Raw genomic sequence first — 18,515 nt, forward strand, 5'->3', positions numbered from 1 at the left:
AGCCTAAGGAATAAGATGGGGGAATTGTGAAGCTATGGCACAAAAAGATAACCTTGACATCATTGGCATCACGGAAACATGGTAGAACGAGGAAAATGTCTGGGACACTGTGCTACTGGGATACAAGCTATACCGCAGAGACAGAGTAGGTCAAAAAGGTGGGGGCATTGCCCTATATGTCAAAAAGGGAATTGAGTCTACTGGAAAGAACACACCGGAAATGAAGAATAAGAATCTCTATGGGTCAAAATTCCAGGAACAAATGGATCAGAAATGAAGATAGGCATCTACTACCGACCCCCAGGACAGTCCAAGGAAATTGATGAAGAGATGACAGATGAGATTAAACACAACTGCAAGGGAGGCAACGCAGTTATCATCGGTGACTTCAATTATCTGGGGATAGACTGTAACCTAGGCACCTCCGGCTTCAGTAGGGAGACCAAGTTCCTGGATGTTGGAGACGATTGCTTCCTGGAACAACTCGTCAAGGAAAATACGAGAGGAAATGCAATTCTGGACTTAATTCTAAATGGACTATGAGGACCAGCGCAAGGCATAGAAGTAGAAGGGATGCTGGGAAGCAGTGATCACAATATGATCTGCTTCAATTTGGACACAGGGGTGAAACATTGATCCAGAATGACGGCCAAGGCACTGAACTTCCAAAAAGGGATGAGACTCATGGTGGAGAAGAAGATTAAGAAGAGGATAAGCACTGTAAAAACACTACAGCAAGCATGGTGCCTTTTTAAGGACACAGTCACCGAAGCGCAAAATCTATATATACCACGTATCAACAAGGGATCCAAGAGGAAAAAGAACAAGGAACTAGCGTGGCTCACTGTAGCAGTGAAGGAAGCGATCAGAGACAAGAAGACTTCGTTTAAGAAATGTAAAAGATCAAAAACAAACAAAAACTGGAAAAAGCACAAACAGCATCAAAGCAGGTGCCATAAGGTGGTAAGAGGGGCCAAAAGAGACTATGAGGAAAGAATAGCCAAAGAGGCGAAAAACTTCAAGCTGTTCTTTTGATATATTAAGGGGAAATGACCCGTGAAGGAAACGGTGGGACCGTTGGATGATCATGGAATAAAGGGAGTGCTAAAGGAGGACAAAGCCATCACCGACAAACTGAACACATTTTTTGCGTCTATATTTACCGAAGAGGATATACACAACATACTGGAAGCAGACAGGCTATATGCAGGAAACGAAGATGGGAAACTGACAGGGTTGACGGTCAGTCTAGAAGAGGTATGCATGCAGATTGATAGGCTTAAAAATGATAAATCCTCCATGGCATCCATCCAAGGGTAATCAAAGAACTGAAAGGGGCTATAGCTGAACTGCTTCAACTAATAGCCAATCTGTCAATCAAATTGGGAAGGATTCTGGAAGACTGGAAAGTGGCGAATGTTACACCGATCTTCAAGAAAGGTTTGAGGGGAGATACGGGAAACTATAGACCAGTGAGTCTGACCTCGGTACTGGGAAAGATGGTAGAGGCTCTGATAAAGGACTGCATCATTGATCACCTTGATGGACACAATCTGATGAGGACCAGCTAGCATGACTTCAGCAAGGGAAGATCTTGCTTGATGAACTTACTATACTTCTTATACCTAAAGATAAAAAAAGAACATCTCACAAGGGGTCATATCAACCCAGAGGAATACTGGGCACATTATGAATTATGAGAGGAAATAGGAGAAGGGGATGATTTTTAGGATCATTGGATGAAAACAAGCACATCCATTCTAGATAAAATTGCCCCTAAACCAGGGGTGTCCAATGTCGGTCCTTGAGGGCCGCAATCCAGTCGGGTTTTCAGGATTTCCCCAATGAATATGCATGAGATCTATTTGCATGCACTGCTTTCATTGTATGCTAATAGATCTCATACATATTCATTGGGGAAATCCTGAAAACCCGACTGGATTGCGGCCCTCGAGGACCGACATTGGACACCTCTGCCCTAAACGAAACAGTAAAAACTGTTCAAATAAATATAATAAACGGTTCGACTCTGAACTATTAAAAATAAAACAGACGATTAGAAAGGATCTGGAAAAAAACGGGAAAAATATCAGACCGAAACAATTGGAGATCCAACATAAAGAGCTATAAACTATTGATAAAAGAAAAATGAAAAGCATTCTATTCATCTAAAATTAATACATCCAATAACAGTGCAAAAGGAATCAACACAAAAGAACTGTCCAACTTGGTTACAAATTTATTTGACACTACACGCCACACTCAATCCATGCATAATACTAAGCTTCCTTCAGCAAATGATCTAGCACAGCATTTTGATTCAAAAATTATAAACCTAAGAAACAACTGTTCGACAAACAACAAATGTGCACAACAAATATCCAACATACTAGAAAATGAAATACCAGCGGATATGATTTGGAACTCCTTTCAAGATCTAGAATGGAATAATTACATCAAACTATATAACAAGTACACTACACACTGCATTCTGGATCCCTGTCCCCCCTAACATTATGAAAGCAGCCCCATTAAACTTTAAACTAACATTGTGGAATTATCTGACCGATAATTTTAAAAATGGAAAATTCCTAACTAATAACGGTCACATTATAATTACCCCAATTTCAAAAAATCGTAAACAATCCTTAGCATCGGTAACCAACTATAGACCAGTAGCATCCATCCCACTCTTCGTAAAAATCATTGAAGGTCTGGTACATACCCAATTGATGGAATACCTTGATCAGTTCTCTCTTTTACATGAAACCCAATCTAGCTTCAGACCTCTGTTTAGCACCGAGACAGTGATTGCGGCGATCCTGGATTACTTACGCTCCTTATTCAGCAAGGGCCATAACGCCCTGATCATGCAATTTGACATGAGTTCAGCCTTTGACTTAGTGGATCATGAGAAATTGTTACAATGCTTAGACGCAATTGGTATCAGAGGTGAGGTATTAGACTGGTTCCAAGGTTTCCTTATGTCCCGCACCTATCAAGTACGTTTCAATTACAACCTCTCTGATACCTGGAGAAACCCATCTGGCGTTCCACAGGGGTTACCATTATCCCCACTGCTCTTCAATTTTTACATGTCATCACTAGGCATACAGCTGGCCCAGCGAGATATAAAATTATTCAGTTACGCAGAAGACTTTACAATCATTATTCTGTTCTCTACTTCTCTCTCTGAAGCTACCCCTATGGTAACAGAAGTACTAAACTTAATGGAACAATGGACGACAGAATTCAGACTGAAGCTTAATCCAGAAAAAATTAAATTCTATGTGGCTTCGCCACACCCACTTGTCACCACAATATCACTATGCATCAACAAACTCAGCTACCCTATTCAACCTACAATGAAGGTTCTGGGGATAATTTTGGACCAAGGCCTAACCATGAAAGACCAAGTGAACTCCCTAGTCAGAAAGGTTTTTTTTTACTCTCTGGAAGCTTAGGTCTATTATAGCATACTTTGACGCATCATCATTCAGAATTCTGGTACAATCCCTAATACTAAGCCATCTCGATTATTGTAGCATCGCCCATCTGGTAATCTCCCAGAAGAACATGCAGAGACTGCAAGTGGTGCAGAATGCAGCGTTCCAATGATCGACCACCCTTTCGGTGATTCCAGGAAGTACTTCTTCACCGAAAGGGTGGTCGATCATTGGAACGAACTACCTCTGCAGTTGATTGAGGCCATCAGCGTGTCGGATTTTAAAAGAAAATGGTATACTCACGTGGGATCTCTGGGGGAGTGAGGTTGGGGGGGGGTAGGTCATTGGAGTGGGCAGACTTGATGGGCTGTGGCCCTTTTCTGCCGTCATTTTCTATGTTTCTATCCTTGGGTTGAAGAAGTCCACTCATATAACCCCTTCCTACTGACTCCTACTCTGGCTGCCGATGGAGGCACGTGCAAAGTTCAAGCTGGGATGTTTTTGCTTTAAGGTACTATCCGGTTTAGCCCCTAAATATATAATTGACCTCTTCTACTTCTCAACCAATAGACATAAGAGAAGTACACACCTGAAGTTCATCTCCCCACCGGTTAGAGGATGTAAATTTAAAAGACACCATCAACATCTTCTCTCTTACCAGGTGGCATTATGGGGCAAAGACCTGGAAAAACTAATTATAAACGCAAATACCTAGGTAGCGTATCTTTCTAATCATTATAAACCTCATAGAACTTCACGGTCCTCGGTATATAAACTGTTATTATTATTATTATTATTATTCGAGGGAGTAAACAGGCAGATAGACAAGGGCGACCCGGTCGACATTGTATAGCTCGATTTTCAGAAGGCGTTCGACAAGATCCTGTATGAACGATTACTTCAAAAAATTGTGAGCCATGGAATCGAGGGTGAAATACACATGTGGATAAAAAACTGGTTGGCAGATAGGAAACAGAGAGTGGGGGTAAATGGACAATACTCGGACTGGAAAAGCGTCATGAGTGGAGTGCCGCAGGGTTCGGTGCTTGGACCCGTGCTCTTCAACATATTTATAAATGACCTGGAAATTGGTATGACGAGTGAGGTGATTAAATTTGCACACAATACGAAGCTATTCAAAATAGTGAAGATGCAGAATGTTTGCGAAGACCTGCAATGGGACATGCTCGAGAAATGGGCTGTGACATGGCAAATGAGATTTAACGTGGATAAGTGTAAGGTGATTCATGTCGGTAACAAAAATCTTATACACGAATACAGGATGTCAGGTGCAGTACTCAGAGAGACCCCCCAGGAAAGAGACTTGAGAGTACTGGTCAAAAAGTCAATGAAGCCATCCACACAATGTGCGGTGGCGGCGAAAAGGGCGAACAGAATGCTAGGAATCATTAAAAAGGGGATCACAAACAGATCGGAGAAGGTTATCATGCCTCTGTACCGGGCCATGGTGCGCCCCCACCTGGAATAATTTGTCCAGCACTGGTCGCCGTACATGAAGAAGTATACGGTACTACTCAAAAGGGTCCAGAGAAGAGCGACTAAGATGGTTAAGGGGCTGGAGGAGTTGCCGTACAGTGAGAGATTAGAGAAACTGGGCCTCTTCTCCCTTGAAAGGAGGAGACTGAGAGAGGACATGATCGAAACATTCAAGATAATGAAGGGAATATACTTAGTAGATAAAGACAGGTTGTTCACCCTCTCCAAGATAGGGAGAACGAGAGGGCACTCTCTAAAGTTAAAAGGGGATAGATTCCGTACAAACTTAAAGAAGTTCTTCTTCACCCAGAGAGTGGTGGAAAACTGGAATGCTCTTCCGGAGGCTGTTATAGAGGAAACCACCCTCCAGGAATGCAAGACAAAATTAGACAAGTTCTTGCTAAACCGGAGCGTACGCAGGTAGGGCTGGTCTCAGTTAGGGCACTGCAAGAGCAGACTGCTGGGCATGATGGATCACTGGTCTGACCCAGCAGCGGTAATTCTTATGTTCTTATGGTGTGGAAAACATGAGGAAGGGTCTGAAATTTGGCAGCTAAGATTTAGTGCTAAGAAATGCAAAGTCATGCATTTGGGCTACAAAAACCAGAGGGAACAATGGTACAATTTAGGAGAGTGAAGAACTTTTGTGAATGAAAGAGGAGCAGGACTTGGGTATGATAGTATGTGATCATCTTAAGGTGGCCAAAGATGTTGAAAAGGCAACAGCGAAAGCTAGATGGATGCTAGGGTGCTTAGGGGGATGTATGGCCAGTAGGTAAAAGGAGGTATTTATGTTCCTGACTTTGGTGAGACACTAGAGATCACACTTTCAAAAAGATATAAACAGAATGAAGTCAGACCAGAGAAAAAGGCAACTAAAATGGTTGGTGGTCTATGTCATAAGGAGTACGGGGACAGACCTAAAGATCCCAATATGTATACATTGGAGGAAACGTGGAAGAGGGGAGATATGAAAGAGACATTTAAATACCTATGTGGCATAAATACGCATGAGGCGAGTCACTTTTCAATTGAGAGGGCATAGAATGAGTTTAAGAAGTGTTAGGCGGGTGGTAGATGAAAGGAATAGTCTCCCAGTAGAGGTGGAGGAGATAAAAACTGTATCTGAATTCAAGAATGCATGGAACAGGTACTTGGGATCTCTTAGGGAAAGGAGGAGATAGTGGATGCTGCAGATGTGCAGACTGGATGGGCCATTTGGCCTTTATTTGCCATCATGTTTCTATGTTATAATAAGAACATTAGAATAGCCTTACTGGGTCAGACCAATGGTCCATCAAGCCCAGTAGCCCGTTCTCACGGTGGCCAATCCAGGTCACTAGTACCTGGCCAAAATCCAAGGTGTAGCAATATCCCATGCTACCGATACAGAGCAAGCAGTGGCATCCCCCCATGTCTTTCTCAATAATAAACTATGGACTTTTCCTCCAGGAATTTGTCCAAAACTTTCTTAAAACCAGCTACGCTATCCGCTTTTACTACATCCTCTGGCAACGCTTAACTATTCTCTGAGTGGAAAATAATTTCCTCCTATTGGTTTTAAAAGTATTTCCCTGTAACTTCATCGATTGTCCCATAGTCTTTGTAATTTTTAACGGAGTGAAAAATCGATCCACTTTGTCTTAAAAATGGTTTAAACCCCCTTTGCTCCCACAGGTTACCTAAACTTTGCTGCAGTCTTGTTCTCAGTTTCCAAAAATAAACTCACTGTGTCTCAGGATATTTTTTTTACTGAGGGAGCTTCACTGTCAGCTACATGTTACTGAGTTTTTGAGAGATGTAATTTAAATTTGATACTATTGCTCTGGGGCAATTGAATGTATGGTTTTCAGTAGAATATTCTTGTATGTTTATATATTCATAGTGGTTTTATGCAAACTAGAGACTCAAATATCTTCCCCTAAATTATAATTGGGTTTTCTGGTACTTTACTAAGAGTTTGCAGACCCCTATCAGACCAGTATTTACAGAACCTTGTCCACTCTGGCAGCATCAGAAATCGTATTTGTGTCTGAGCACAGCTGTCTGGAAAACCCACCCTTCCACTGTAGCAGAACTTCATTCACATCCATAAGACTGGTTTCCTGACAGGAACTGGCATTCACTGAATGTTGAGGGAAATTTTTCTGATTCTCTTTTGAGAATGACTGGCCGATCTTTAACTACATCAGACCTATTTAAGGTGGATGTGGGCCCGTTTGCAAGTTCATTTCATTCTGTTTATGTCATTAGGAATACCTGCTTCCTGAGAGGTTTCCGTTTTAGAAAGAATCATATGTTGAAACATATGGCTGTCATCAAACCTGGCTTAGCTGGATTTTTCTGTAACTAAGCTATGTGATTTGTAAGAAGAAGCTGAATGTTAGAACCCAAGGTTCCATGAGTTTGCATGTGGCAGATTTATTCAACAAAATGTGAGAACCCTAGTGGCTGGTGAGCCACACTATAAACTGGTACACAGCTTGAAGCATAGGCATCAGAACGGGGGGGGGGGGCACAGTGGCCAAAGCCTCCCCAAAAATTTCCCACCCTGTAGGACAGGGGGTACATGAGCTGACCGCCGCTGTTGCTCACCGCTGTAACTGCAGGAAGGGAAAGGAAGGGCCAAGCGCATGCAGCAATGCACGCCACTTGTCAACAAGCCTCCCCGACGTCAGAATTGACGTTGGGTGAAGGCTTGTGGGCCAGCATCTGGCTCTTCCCTTCTTGGATTTGCTGCAGCAGTGGGTGGCGAGTGACGGTGGACCAAGGGAGGGGAGGCAGAATCAGCAGTGGGTAGGCCAGGTTTTGGTTGGCAGGGAGGGAGAGAGGCAGGCTGGCTTCTGCGGTGGACCCAAGGGAAGGAAGAATTGGCGGTGGGGAGGCCAAACTATGGCACGGCAGGGAGGGAGGCAGACTGGCTTCAACAACAGACCAGAGGGAAGGAAGAATCGATGGTGGGTAGGCCAGTCTTCATTGTGGGAGGGAATCAGGCAGGCTGGCTTCAGCGTGGCAGGGAGGGAGGCAGGCAGGCTGGCTTCAGGGGAGGGGGTGGGACAAAGGCTGGAAAGCAGTGAGGGGGACATAGGAAGGAGGGAGGGAGGATGGAAGGAGAGAGAGAGGCAGAGAAAGACCGGAGGGAGGGGGTTGTAAGCAGAAGAAAGACAGAGAGAGAGAAAGGTCTGGACCAAATGGGAAAGACAGGAGGCAGATGCTGGTCTTTGGGAGGTGAAGACAGAGGGGGAGAGACCCTGAGGAAGAACAGAGAGATGGAAAATCATGACAGAGGAGGGAGAGAGAGGGAGACCTGGAACAAAGGTGGTAGTAGGTACAAAGGAGAACTGACACTGGATCTGGGGAGGGTAAGCAGAGGGAAAAGAGATAGAGACCTGGACCCAAAGGGGATGGAGCTGGATTGTGAAAGAAATGTTGGATGCAAAAGAAAGAAAATATTTTTCTATAGTTCTTACTGAGGTGACATTGCATATTTTAAAGTCATCTGCCTTGACATCTTTGAAACTCCCCCCGAATATAAATGATAATTAACATTTTCTCTGCGTACAGTGTGCTTTGTGTTTTTTTAATTTTGTGGTTACCATTATTTATTAATAAGATTATATTGTGTGTATATGAAAAATGGATAGAAGAAATTGCAGTACAATTAGTATTATTATGAGGGTGGAATCAGGGGCGGAGTTTGGGTAGGTCTGGGGCGGAGCTTGTGGGCCCCCCTAAACAAAAAAGCATTCCGCTGCCTATGTCTTGAAGGAATTATCTCCTTAATTGAAAAAGCTGAAGAAGTTCAAGTTTATATTGCCCCAAGACCTAAATAAATTAGCTTGAAATAATATGTATTTATATTTGGATTACACCTTTTTCAGTAGCTGCTCAAGGCAAGTTACATTCAGCCACAAAGAAGAGCAGATCTAAATCCAATGCATAAACCACAAACACACACGTACACATACACATACACAGAATAGCTCCCCCCTCCCAGACTATTTTATAATTCCTTATGGTCTACTGGTGTGGTCAGGGCATGAGTAATCCTCAGTTGCTTTTGCCCATGTCTGCTCTATTTTCAAAATGGCTGCAGCGATCTCTTGTGGCAGTCTCGTAAGATTGCCACTAGAGGTCATGGCAGCCATTTTCAGAGCAGAGCCTGCCTGAGCAGGAGTGACTGGGAATCACTCCTGCCCTGACTATATCTTAGTCTGCCCGGGATTATAAAACAGGCCTGAGGTGGGGGGGAGGGGGGCAGAAGGAAAAAGCAACTACTGTTTGGAGGGGATGGGGAGGGAGACAAACAGGACAAAGCACAAATTTTTGGTTTCCACTGAAAACACACCATCATTTTCTGTGAAACCAAAATCATGGCCATAGCCTTTTGCCAAAATCAAACCAGGCAGAAAGAGATTTTGGGCCAGTTTCAGCACTGTAACTGATATTCGGTTGGCCTCCTACAAGGAGTAGGGTGGGATCTGAGCCCTGACTTTTCTGGTTCTCAGCTCTCTGCTCTAATCATTAGGCTATTTTGCCAGTTTCTAGAATTCATCTGTAGCATTATATGTAGAGTACTTTCTATATCCACCCTTGTTTACATACATTTTCCCTGTTAAGATGCAACTACATTGGTGTGTGTTAAGAATGTTATTGATACTTTCAGAGTAGAGATTGACCACAAACCTTTCACAAACACGAGGGCACTATAGGATGTAGTCCAAAGTCTTTAATTAAATTACAAGCAGTGGAAGAGTACATAGAGGCCCAAAGCCTAACAAATAATAATGGTCACCAAAGAATAGCCATTTTGTAGTTAGGAGACTAGAACCATGGACTATATATTTTTTTTTTTATTCTGTCACTAACTTTCTATAAATTACCATACCAATTCCTTCATCAATCTATTGAACTTACTTTTGCAGTAAAAATGATATTCTTGCTTTCTGCCTCTTCCTTGTCCAGAATTTGTCATGCAAGGGTATGATTCTGAGATCCTATTTGAGTCCAGGGCACGCTACTGTATATACCGTAATCATATTATTATTATACTTTTAGTAATATTAGTTCATGCTCAATATGATCACTGTAGGTCAGCTGATAGCCAGATTGCCTGTTCTTGATCATTGATGCAGGTTGTTGTATAGAGAAAACCAATGTTGAAAGCAGTTTTTTCTATAGATAATAGATGAAAGATGCATCACCAGCACTGATGCAGAGCAAGTGAACATAATTAATCTGGTGTCTGATGAACCTTAACAGTCTCTGTACAGACATACATTGGACCTGTGTTAATCTCTGTGAATCCCTTCAAGCAAATGCCTTACTTTGGAGAAAAAGAAGTTGAAATGTATCAAGGAGCTGTAAGTATCAGTTTCTGAGAAGCTATGTTGTGGAAGTGATTAACAAACGCTTGTAAAAGAGAAGCTTCTAGTTGTAGGCTAAAATGCGTTTTGTAATAGAATGGTCATTAAAAGAAAAAAAGAGAAGAGAAACCCCATAAACGCTACTCAATCTCCCAGGAAGCTCCAATTTCCATGTATTCATTACCCATGGAACTTAAATTAGTTTCTATCTTGTTTATGTAACTTTTCTATTTTAGGCTCCTGTCCAACCTTCTTTCAGTGTGAACCGCCTAGAAGTCGCCTGACTAAGGCGGTATAGAAAAATAAAGTTATTATTATTATTATAATAACCAGGGCTATACCAAATATTAAAAATTTTGAGCCAATCAGTGCCTTAGGCCCTTCCCACTGCATCCCAAGATGCATTGGGAGGGGGAAGGCCTGTCATTCACAGCACACGGCCCTCTGGGCAGGAGGGAGTGGGCTTCCCTCCTGCTGATCTGTCATCAGCAGGTATGGGGGGTCTGGGGATATGGGAGGGGGAATCCAATAATGGTGGGGGATGTCGGGGAGGGTCCGGGGATATCAGGGGGGTCCAGCAATGTTGGGAGGATGTTGGAGCATGTCGAGGGGAGAGGTATAGGGCTTCGCAGCTCAGCTGATCCTGGCAGGGGGGGAATCCCTATCAGCTAAGCTGGCAGGAATCCCTGAAACTGGCTCTAACTTAAAACGTAGGCACCTGTAATATAGGCCAGGCTTTTAAAGGCCTATAGAATCATGCCTAGCAGCACCTAAATCCTACTCCGCCCCTAAACATGCGTACTTTGGAGTTAGGCGCCACTAGGTGCCATGTGATAGGCGTCTAACTTTTGTAGAATCGCGCCCAAGAAGATAGGCACCTATTACCCAATTCATTTTTATTGTTTTCAGATATGAGCTTGTTAACATTCTTAATATAAATAACTTACTAATTAAGGGCTCCTTGTATTAAACCGTGGAAGAGCTTCATACTGCGGTCTGGCGAGATAAATGCTCCAACGTTCATTCAGTTCCTATGAATGTTGGAGCATTTACCTCATCGGCCCACGGAAAGAAGCTCTTCTGCAGTTTAATAAAACCCAGCGTAAGTTAGGCACCTAACTGTAGGTGCCTCTTATATAATTATCCCCTTTGTGATTATGTCCTGATGAACACGAGGAATTGCTCTATTCTCCATCAGTATCCCTGCACCCTTCAGCAAGCCCATTTTTAGTCATTTTTAGCTTATTTTTTAAGGAAAGATGACTTGTATGAATGTATGGGGGTGGGGAGAAGGAAGGCGTGTACGTATGCATGCTTCAGATGCCTGGTTAGATTGTGATAAAATACCCATGGAATTGCAAACATTTTTTCAAAACATGGTGGATATGGAGATGCAGGTATGAGTTTGCATTCTTTTACACCTGCATGGGAGCAGGTGGTTATGGTTATCTTTATTTGATATATGTTTATTTAAGATTTGATATACCGCTCCTGCATTTTACTGACCTAAGTGGTTTAGAAAGTATCAAACTTAAATGAAATTAGATACTTGAGAAAAAAAACACCCTATCTGTCCCGAAGGCTCACAATCTAGCTAAAGTACCTGATAAACTAAAAATATGTAATAACAACATATAAAAAAACAAACAATGGAGAACTGGAAACAAAATCCAAAGTCAAACAAAACAAACCAAATTCCAATTTAAATACACACTGGTGGAAAATGCTCAATGCCTCAACCCCTCATAGACATATAACTGCAAGCTAACTTCAAGCCGGTACAACTCAATGGGGAAACGCCTCAGATGTTTACAAAGCTGACACTGCTTTGAAACTAGAAAGGAGAGCTTAAATTATTAATTAGCTCCCTTTCAGCATTCTATCATAGGCAAAAAAAAAAAACCCCTAAGGCATGCTTGAAAAAACAAAGCAGCATCTTTTAGCTGCCATGACTGCTAGTTTCTCTTCTGAGTCAATGGCCAGGATTCACTAAACGTCCAAACCGTGCATGATCCGTTTCCATTTGCATGCTGGCCGACTGATTCAGTAAAGGCCTGCATGCAAATGGGGACGATCGTTAGCACGCCCCTCCCCCCTACCCACTGCCAGAGCGCTCCCCGCTCATGCGCACACCCTGACAGTAGTGACAGGAGAAGCAGCTTCCTGTCACTGCTATCAGGGCTCAGCCCAGCCCAGATCTCTCTTGCCTGCTCCCGGACTCTCCTGCTCTCTGCCCCCATTCCCTGCAGTGCAAGCCCGTGGTTTTAAAACAGGCCTGCACTGCAGGGAACGGCGGCAGAGAGCAGGAGAGTCCGGCGAGCAGGCAAGAGAGATCAGGCACCGGCAAGACACACCGGCCCTACCCGACATCCCCCGCAGGCCCCGATCTCTCTTGTCTGCCCTGCTCTGCCCAGATCTCTCTTACCTGCTCCCGGACTCTTCTGCTCTCTACCGCCATTCCCTGCAGTGCAAGCCTGTGGTTTTAAAATGAGCCTGCACTGCGGAGAACAGTGGCAGAGAGCAGGAGAGTCCGGCGAACAGGCAAGAGAGATCAGCCTGACACCCCCTCCAGGCCCCGAGCTCTCCTGCCTGCCCTGCTCTGCCACTTGTAGTTAGTTTCTGGTTCTGACAGACCTCGATGACAATTTAGCGCTGACGGATCCGTTTCAGCTTAGGGAGGGAAAAGTATTAGGATCTGTCAGTGCTAAAATGTCATAGAGGTCTGTAAGAGCTGCGGACCTCAAATTTTTAAATGTACTGGGACTGCAGGAAACCGGTTTAAAGGATTCATTTTAGAGCCGCTCCAGCACTAGTCTCTGGCTCTGACAGACCTTTATGACATTTTAGCACTGACGGATCCTAATACTTTTCCCTCCCTATGCTGAGACGGAGCCGTCAGCGCTAAATTGTCATCGAGGTCTTTCAGAGCCAGAAACTAACTACAAGTGGCATGGACCTCAGATTTTTAAGGTCGTGCGGTTTTAGATCCACGAAGTCCATCAAGTCCGTGAGGTCCGCGTTTTACCCCTTCCCTATCTAGGGCTCTGTCTACACCGCATTTTCAGTAAGAGTCTAGGAGGGAGTCGAGAAGATCCTTGCAGGTGCATTAAGCTTGAAGGTGTGAATAAACAGGTGGCAAAGCTCAGTTGTGGATTAGGAATTGGTTATCAGATAGAAAGCAGAGGGTAGGGTTAAATTATCATTTTTCACAATGGAGGAGAGTTAACTGTGGAGTACCGCATGGATCTGTACTGAGACTGGTGCTATTTAACTTATTTATAAAATGATCTGGAAATTGGAACAACGAGTGAGGTGATTAAATTTGCATATGACACCAAATTGTTCAAAGTTGTTAAAACACATGCAGATTGTGAAAAATTGCAGGCAGACCCTAGGAAATTTGAAGACTGGGTGATAGATAAAATGTAATGTGGACAAATGCAAAGTGATGCACATTGGGAAGAATAACCCAAATCACAGTTACTAGATACTAGGGTCCACCTTGGGAGTTAGCGGTCAAGAAAAAGATCTGGGTGTCATTGTAAACAATATGATGAAACTTCCACTCAGTGTGCGGTGGCGGCCCAAAAAGCAACCAAGACACTAGGAATTATTTAAAAAAGGGATGGTTAAGAAGACTAAGAATGTTATAATGCCTCTGTATCGCTCCATGGTGCAATCTCATTTGGAGTATTGCATTCAGTTCTAGTCTTCTTATCTCAAGAAAGATATAACGACGCTAGAAAAGATACAAAGAAGAGCGACCAAGATGATAAAGGGGAAGGAGTTTCTCTCGTATGAAGAAAGACTAAAAAGGTTGGAGCTCTTCCGCTTGGAAAAAAAGATGGCTGAGGGGAGGTATGATTGAAATCTACAAAATCCTGAGTGGAGTAGAACGGGTACAAGTGGAACGATTTTCCAAAACCAATAGGAGGATATTTTTTCACTCAAAGAATAGTTAATCTTTGGAATGAATTGCCAGATGTTGTGGTAAGAGCAGATAGCATAGCTGGTGTTAAGAAAGGTTTGGACAATTTCCTGGAGGCAAAGTCTATAGTCTGTTATTGAGAAAGATATGGGGGAAGCCACTGTTTGCCCTGGATCAGTAGCATAGAATCTTGCTACTCTTTAGGTTTTTGCCAGGTACTAGTGACCTGAATTGGCCACCGTGAGGACTGGCTGCTGACCCAGTAAGGTTATTATGTTCTTATGACTATTGCAACAAGTTATTCAAAATTCTATCATTCATGTGTTATTTGGCATGAAAAGATAAGATCACGTTTCTTCATATTATGTTGCATTTTACTGACTGAAGATAGAGTATACTGAAGAGTGCAGTATAAATTATTGATGTTGGTCTATTTGAGTAAACATCAGTTGGCACTGAAATATTTGCAAGATTGTATTTTACCTTATATAGCCTCCAATGTATTACGCTCTCTGGGGCACTCAGTTGATTATTCCAACAAGAAAGAAATTGCATTTGGAAGCTGTGAGAGCTAGTATATTTTCCTGTGCAGGTCCTACTGAATGGAATAAACTCCCAGTTTATATCGGACAGCAGCAGGATTTATATAATTTTTTTTTAATGTTGACGCGTCATTTATTTTGTAAGATGAAATATGATTATTGATGTTTCATTGCAGAAGAAGATTGTTGATGATATGATGTGTTTAATACTGTTTTGTAATTTTATTATGTGTGTAAAGTTGTAATCTGCCTCGTTAAAGGCGGACTATAAATAATAAACCATAAACACCAGCTGAAACCTGGTATAAGTCCTGGTAATCAAGTCGAGTATAGATCCCCACTATTCTATAACACTGCATGCATCTTTTGTGAATGCCCCTGATCATCTTGCCCCTCCCTTGGCCACACCCCCTTTGAGTTGTACATAATCCAATTAAGTGCCCATTATTACAGAATAATGTGTAACCAGATCAGCACCCAAATCATAATTTAGTGCCAATTAAGTGCTTGTTAGCTGCAATAATTAAATCATTGGAAACTCATAATTGTTATAGGCCATGATCGGGATTCATGCCCAAATTTGGTGACCTTTATAGAATCCAGATGGATCATGCCACTGAGTCGGCCACTGACTCGTCGCACACGCACGTTAAGGAATCTACCCTGTGATGTTTCACGGCAGAGTACGGGAGTGGTTTGCCATTGCCTTCTCCTGCACAGTGTGCGGCTCTAATATGTCGCTACTGCCCAACATAGGGCCCCTCAGCCTACAGCACCTGGAATTCCCAGTTGGTCTATAGAATCCAGAGATATATATAAATGGTGTGCACTTGGTGAATGACATTTGTTTCAAAAAGCCCATTTCTATTTTTGATGACCACTGTGGCAGAAAATGGCCACACAGGTGAGTATGACAAAATACATCTCTATTTTGTGCTTTTAGAATATATGAGATCTGTTTAAAAAGTTCCAGAACAGTTTGAATTGCACGCTAAAGGGAAGTTCTTTTGAGATGCGCTAGGCGGTATTGAGTAATTTGAAACCTTACGAGTAACTCCTTTTTTTCCGTTTGTTGATATTTTTCCGGGCAACCCCAGCCACCAGCAGAGCTGCCGGAGATCCGAGGAGAGGAGAGCGTGCGAGCTCCGCTCCGCCCCTCTCCCGTGACCAGCGAGGGACAGATCGTTTAAAATTTGACTGCCCACGGCGCGCAGCCATTTTCCGGGCAACCCCAGCCACCAGCAGAGCCGCCGGAGATCCGAGGAGAGGAGAGCGTGCGAGCTCCGCTCCGCCCCTCTCCCGTGACCAGCGAGGGACAGATCGTTTAAAATTTGACTGCCCACGGCGCGCAACCATTTTCCGGGCAACCCCAGCCACCAGCAGAGCCGCCGGAGATCCGAGGAGAGGAGAGCGTGCGAGCTCCGCTCCGCCCCTCTCCCGTGACCAGCGAGGGACAGATCGTTTAAAATTTGACTGCCCACGGCGCGCAGCCATTTTCCGGGCAACCCCAGCCACCAGCAGAGCCGCCGGAGATCCGAGGAGAGGAGAGCGTGCGAGCTCCGCTCCGCCCCTCTCCCGTGACCAGCGAGGGACAGATCGTTTAAAATTTGACTGCCCACGGCGCGCAGCCGTTCGGCGCGCCGACGAAGGCGCACGACAAAGGCGCATGCGCCTTAGTGAGCGCCTTCGTGAAGCGGCAGTAGTGAAGCAAACTAGAAACAAGCAGCTCACCAGCTCCCCAAAATAAGATAAAGAAACAGCTAAGAGATAATCTTAACAGCCAGATCACACACATCGTATATCTAGCAACTAACGCCCTAGCAATCCTTACTCACCAACAATGGCAACCCGCCATCCTAAAATCCTGCTTGTCCTTCTGTTGCTCACCCTCCTCATATCCAACTGGAAAACAGAAGGCTACCATACTTACTCCATCCCAATCATTACAACAGTCCTCAGGCAAACTCCATCAGCCAGGAAACTCCACTCCCTCAGAACTCTGACACCATGTCCTAACTCCAGTCTAGAAAGCATCCCAACATCCTGGGGTAAACGACCCCCACCAAAACCCAAGACAAACAGCCATAAACTCTTGACACCTCCAAGAACCTTCCTCAACTCAATCAGTTCACAATTCTCATTTACAAATTTCACACCAATAAAATGTGCTTACATGAACATAAGATCAATTAATCCAAAGGTGGAATTAATCAAAGATTGGCTAATCAAAGATCAGCTAGGCTGCCTATTCTTAGCTGAAACATGGATCACTTCAGACTCCGACCCAAGCATAATAGATCTCTGCCCAAAAGGATATAAACTAGAGCTTGTTTGTCGAGAAAACAAACGAGGGGGAGGGTTAGCCATCATAGTAAAAAACAACTTTAACTTAAAAGTCCTAGCCAAGAACTCATCCCCACACCTGGACCTTCTAGCCTGTCATCTCTCCGATAACACTCTCTCCGGAAACCTGACCTGCATTCTATGCTATGTCACACCAGGGAAATGGTCCGCATCAAAACAAGAACTCGAAGAATTCATTCTCCAGAATTCACTAACATCCACCCACAACCTACTCCTCGGAGACTTAAACCTCCATCTAGAAGACCACTCCTCCAAACAAGTAGAGGGAATACTCTCATATCTCGATACCCTATCCTATCAGATACTCAACCCCGAACCCACACACGAAAAAGGCCACCAACTGGACATTGCAGCATTCACGTCCCATAACCTTGACACTCAAAACATACACACATCCAACGGAGTATGGCACCCCTCCCTCTGGTCAGACCACTACAAATACACTTTCACTATAAATTGGGCTCAAAACAACCACAAACCCGCACCCCAAAAAATCCACATCAACACACGAAAGAAAATCAATCCTACTACATTTTGGGAGAAGGTAGATCCAGCATTCGACCACATCAACCCCAAAGAATTTGTAACCCACTGGCGTACCCTTAGCGAAGCTACTTTGAACGAGCTAGCACCAATAAAAACAAAAAACAAAATCTGTAGACCTTCAGACAAATGGTTCGACGCCGAACTACTCCATTTAAAAAGACAATGCAGACACCTCGAAAGAATATGGAAAAAACAGAAACAAGACCAAACAAAAGTAGCATGGAGAAACCAAATCAAACAATATAACATCAAACTAAAGGAAAAAAGGAAAGCATACTACTCCAAACTAATAGGCACTGAAAACCCAGACTCAAAAATACTCTTCAATATAGTAAGAAAACTCACGGACACCAAACCTTTCCTAGCGACACAAGGAAACCAATCTCCTTCAGCCCACCAATTAGCAGACTACTTCAAACACAAAATCACCAACATCAGATCCACATTCAACAATTCATTAACTCTCCTCGATGAGATTATAACAACACCAACAGTAGATGATGCCTTAGTAGCTGACAGAACGTGGACTAACTTCCCCAAAGTACAATGGAACGACATGACTCGACTATACAACAAATATAGTAAAACCTCTTGTGAACTAAACAGCTGTCCATCGTACCTGCTAACAACCGCATCCATCAAGTTCAAAGCTAACCTCATGAACTGGCTACAATCCACACTCACAGATGGTCACTTTCCACCTGAACTAGGCGAAATTATTATCACCCCCATACCAAAAGATTCCAAAGCTCCAAACAATAATCCAGCCAACCACAGACCCATCGCTTCAATTCCATTATATATCAAACTACAAGAAGGTCTTGTA

The 18,515-nt window shown here is 43.5% G+C and overlaps 1 protein-coding gene across 1 annotated transcript in view; it reads left to right on the forward strand.

The window, feature by feature from the left end:
• Positions 1-18,515, forward strand: part of MYO1E (myosin IE) — a 395,564-nt gene that overhangs the window by 153,549 nt on the left and 223,500 nt on the right. The window contains 1 exon segment of the mRNA XM_033920720.1: positions 10,217-10,306. Within this exon segment, the coding sequence (XP_033776611.1) occupies positions 10,217-10,306 (90 nt within the window).

Source organism: Geotrypetes seraphini, chromosome 14, assembly GCF_902459505.1.
Source record: "Geotrypetes seraphini chromosome 14, aGeoSer1.1, whole genome shotgun sequence".
Classification (NCBI taxonomy): Eukaryota; Metazoa; Chordata; class Amphibia; order Gymnophiona; family Dermophiidae; genus Geotrypetes; species Geotrypetes seraphini.